This window comes from Papaver somniferum, chromosome 4 (assembly GCF_003573695.1).
Source record: "Papaver somniferum cultivar HN1 chromosome 4, ASM357369v1, whole genome shotgun sequence".
Taxonomy (NCBI): domain Eukaryota; kingdom Viridiplantae; phylum Streptophyta; class Magnoliopsida; order Ranunculales; family Papaveraceae; genus Papaver; species Papaver somniferum.
In genome coordinates, this window is record NC_039361.1 from 41,668,085 (window position 1) to 41,672,359 (window position 4,275).

Below are 4,275 nucleotides of genomic sequence, written 5' to 3' on the forward strand. Positions count from 1 at the left end.
TAAGCAATTCCACATACCTGAGAATGACCAAACTATCAACATTACATCTTGCTCAGAGCCGAGCGGCCCATCACTGACTGACCAAATAGGAAAGAGATTGAGAAAAAAAAATTGAATAATATTGTGAATTATACAAGATCGATGGATAAGAAGTACAAGGTCACGAAGACTGGATGAATGAACCACTGACTTTCTCTGCCGATGATGTTAAAAAAGACATGTAAGACCATAACGATCATATGGTGCTCACGCTACCTGTCTCAGGATGGATTATAAAAAAGATCTTGATCGATGGAGGTAGGGATTTATAAAGAACTTAAAAAACTTATGGAAGCATGATTCATAAAGGAATTTAGGTACCCCACGTGGATCTCGAACATGGTCATCGTACCAAAAAAAGAACTATGGGGTAAGGATATGCATCGACTTCACCAATCTCAACAAAGCGTGTCCGAAGGATAGTTACCCGCTCCCAAGCATCAACCAATTGGTGGATGTCGTTGAAGGACACGAAGAAATATCATTCATGGATGGATACTCTAGTTACAATCAGATATCCCTAGCAGAAGAATATCAACAACACACATCATTCTTCACTCCACACAGACTTTATTGCCACACTCGCATTCCCTTAGGACTGAAGAATGAAGGGAAAACATACCAAAGGATGGTTGATGCAATCTTAAAACCATGGATTGGGAAAACCTTAGAGGTTTATGTTTATGATATGCTCGTCAAAATCAAGCTGCGCAAGGATCACCTTCAAGACTTGAGAGATACCTTAAGTGCAATGAGGAAATACATCATGAAAGTGAACCTGGAAAAATGCACCTTCGGTGTCACACAGGGAAGTTCCTCGGATATTTGGTGATGAAGAGCGGCATCGAAGTCGATCCCGCAAAGATCCAATCCATCGTGGAAATACCATCCCCAAAGAATTTGAAGGAAGTACAAAAACGCAAAGGATCCATAGCAGCACTCGGTAGATTCATCGCCAGATCATCAGAAAAATGTAACCACTTCTTCAACATCCTCAAGAAAGAGAACAAGTTTGCATGGACCGCTGAGTGTGGAGAAACCTCCCAAAAGATCAAAGAATACCTGCCAACGATCCCGATACTCCAAACACCTGAACCCGATGAGGTGTTGGCACGATATATTGCTGCAACCGAAGACGCAGTCAGTGGCGTATTGGTTATAACCAACATGAAGGTGGAGAAGTCGATATATTACGTCAGTAAAACTCTCAATGCGCCAGAAAGAAACTACACCAAGATTGAGAAACTTATACTGGCATTAGTATGGGCGACGCAGAAACTGAGAACCTACTTCTTGACTCACTATGTTCGTGTCCCAAGCAAAGCCCCGCTGGAGTTTATTCTCAAAAATGCAGGAAAGGTGAGAAGAATAGCAAAGTGGAATACGCAGCTAGAGCAATTTAACATCATACACGAGATCCAAACTTCCCAAAAATCACAAGACTTGGCGGATTTCTTAGCGGACCTACCTATAGATAACGGCGAAGAAGTGAAGGGCATACCAGGGGTGGACGAAGATGGGAAAGACCCGATCAACGTACTCGAACCTTCCATCCAACGAAGATGGGAAGTCTTCGTCGACGGATCCAGGAATAAGGAAGGTGCAGGTATAGGGATCGTTATCACAACACCCATTGGTGACAAAATGGTAGATGCGCTAAGGCTGGAATATGAAGGGCATACCAACAACATTGTTGAATATGAGGCAGTGGTACATGCTCTCCGATTGGTAATAGAGTTGGGAATAACAGACGTGTGCCTGACAAGCGACTCATAATTGGTCATTCGACATATAGAGCTGGAATATAACACCTATGATGAGAATCTCTCAGCATACATTCTATGGTCCAAACTCTAGCATGCAAGTGCCCAATATTAAGTTCCGATATCTGTGCAGGAAGGACAATAGACATGAGGATGCCTTAGCTTACATACCATCAATGCTAAAAGACAATAATGTTAAAGTCATCAGAATAACAAGAGTATACCAGCCTTCGGTCATTTCACCCAAAACCGTCGCTGCAACGAACTATGAAAATGATGTTGGGGAAGACATTGTCGGAGACGATGCAGGGGAAGACATCGCCGAAGACTCTGCTGAAGATGATATCCTATCAAGAGCCAATGAGGATGAAGACTTCAGCAATGAAGAAGACTGGAGAACCGAGGTCCACCTCTTCCTTGAAGAAGGGGCACTGCCCGCTGACGTGAAGCAAGCTCGAAAAGTACAATCAAAGGCAGGGAGATACGAGCTTCGTGGCGGAGTCTTGTACAATAAATCATTCCTCAGGCCTCTATTACGCTGCTTATCCAGACAATATGGTCATTGTATCTTGAAATATATTCACTATGGAGACTCAGACAATCATAGCGGGATGAGGTCGTTGGCCGAAAAAGCGAAAACGCAAGGATATTACTGGCCACAGATGATACAAGACACTTCCAGGATGTCTAGAAGGTTCGAAGAATGTCAGCGGTTCGCCAAAAGGATTCACGCTCCATCAACAGAGTTGAATTCAGTAGGAAGCCCGTGGCCTTTTGCAAAATGGGGGATCGACATCGTCGGACCACTTGTTGAAGGCACAGGAAAAAGGCGATTCTTGATTGTAGCCACAAACTACTTCAGCAAATGGGTGGAAGCCAAAGCTCTAGCCAGAATCAGAGATGTGGACGTATTCACTTTTATTTTCCAGCATATCATTTGCAGATTTGGCATTCCTGCAGAAATTTTTTCCGACGATGGCAAGCAACTACAAGGAAAGAACATTGACATGCTCTTCAATACATTCAAGATCACGAAGAACAAGTTCACTCCTATCTATCCCCATATTAACGGACAAGCCGAGGCCACAAACAAGACCCTTGCCCTTATTCTCAAGAAAACGCTGGATGAGCATAAAGACCGATGGTGTGAGGAACTACACAATACCTTGTGGTCATACCGAACCACGAGAAGATCAGCAACCGGTGAATCTCCTTTCCCGACGGAGATAATCATGCCCACAAAAAAGACCGAAGCATGGGCAAAGAACCTCACAGCGGATATGATGCTGGAGAAGCTTGATGATCTAGAAGAAAAAAGGGAAACAACGTTACAAAGAATGGAGAACTATCAGCATAGGCTAGCAAGGGAATACAATAAAAAGGTTAAACTTAGAAATTTTTTAGAAGGACAGTGTGTGCTACGAACTATACCGCAATATCAACGAGAGAAGAAATGGGGTAAATTAGCACCAACATGGGGAGGACCATTTGTAATACACGATATCGCAGGAAAGGGATCGTACTACCTGCGTAATTTAAAGGGAGAAATCCTAAGGCACCCTTGGAATGCAAAATACCTCAAGACATACTATCCATGAAGCAACGCAGTTCTGCATCTGCGTGAAGAATACCAAAAGAAGACAGCGTACTCGCTCGACATGTTTCTGTCTCTGGCCGAGGAGTAGCAGACCTCATCACTTCAATCAGACAAGAATCTTTTTTACCATACCGTTCGACAAACAACGCAGAGTTTCTTAACGATCCGTTACTTATATTTATATTGGGGAAAGTACCCATGTACAATCTCTCGGAAACCCCTATCAGTGTCTATGAGTGTACGACCATGGGGAAGGGTTCCAGCAGAAAGATATACCCAACCTAACACAAAGCAGCGGTTCGGCGGAATGGGTGCATGTAAATAAATCAATAATGCACCACATATCCGAGAACGATACATCAACACCCACCGTCAGGTAATCCTCTGGCCTAGGATTAGCCGACGGGGAGACAGGTCCAAAACAAATAATGAAGGAAAATCAAAGTTGTACATATGTAAAAAGATCGATGATCCATTTCATAAGAGTTGATTACAAGTTTGGGGAGATAAGCAAGAAATACAAGAGACATACAAAAAATATCCCAAAGTTACATAATCAACAATGATCAAATCTCGACTCTAGCATAAGGATTTACTTATCTCCCGAAAGCTCGACACGATCAGCAGTTCGCTCCTTTTGAGAAGAGGGAACGCTCCCACCATAAGATGGATCATAGGTATACTTAAAAGGCTCATGAACTTGACGACGCTTGTACTTCTTGGTGATACCATGATCTTTTGAAAGGCCTTGTTCTATCTGAATCAATGTATTATTAACTTCCAAAGCCAGCTGACGACGAGCTTCGTGCGTAATAAAAGTGGCATGACCTAAGACTGAGCCAACAACGATGTCAACCGCTCCACTTACTTCGCTGA

At 43.1% G+C, this 4,275-nt stretch overlaps 1 protein-coding gene across 1 annotated transcript; it reads left to right on the plus strand.

Annotated features, from left to right (window-relative positions):
• Positions 1-870: 870 nt before the first annotated feature.
• On the plus strand, positions 871-3,426 carry LOC113272411. Its single transcript, XM_026522249.1, has 3 exons — positions 871-1,767; positions 1,871-3,260; positions 3,344-3,426. The coding sequence occupies exons 1-3, from the start codon at positions 871-873 to the stop codon at positions 3,424-3,426; spliced, it is 2,370 nt and encodes a 789-aa protein (XP_026378034.1).
• The last annotated feature ends 849 nt before the right edge of the window (positions 3,427-4,275 follow it).

Bases quoted from the DNA above. Each gene is read 5' to 3' on its own strand.
- LOC113272411 (XM_026522249.1), top strand. From the start codon at position 871: ATGAAGAGCGGCATCGAAGTCGATCCCGCAAAGATCCAATCCATCGTG. The intron at 1,768-1,870 runs GTAATAGAGTTG...AGAATCTCTCAG, and splicing joins TGGTACATGCTCTCCGATTG to CATACATTCTATGGTCCAAA. The intron at 3,261-3,343 runs GTAAATTAGCAC...CGTAATTTAAAG, and splicing joins TCAACGAGAGAAGAAATGGG to GGAGAAATCCTAAGGCACCC.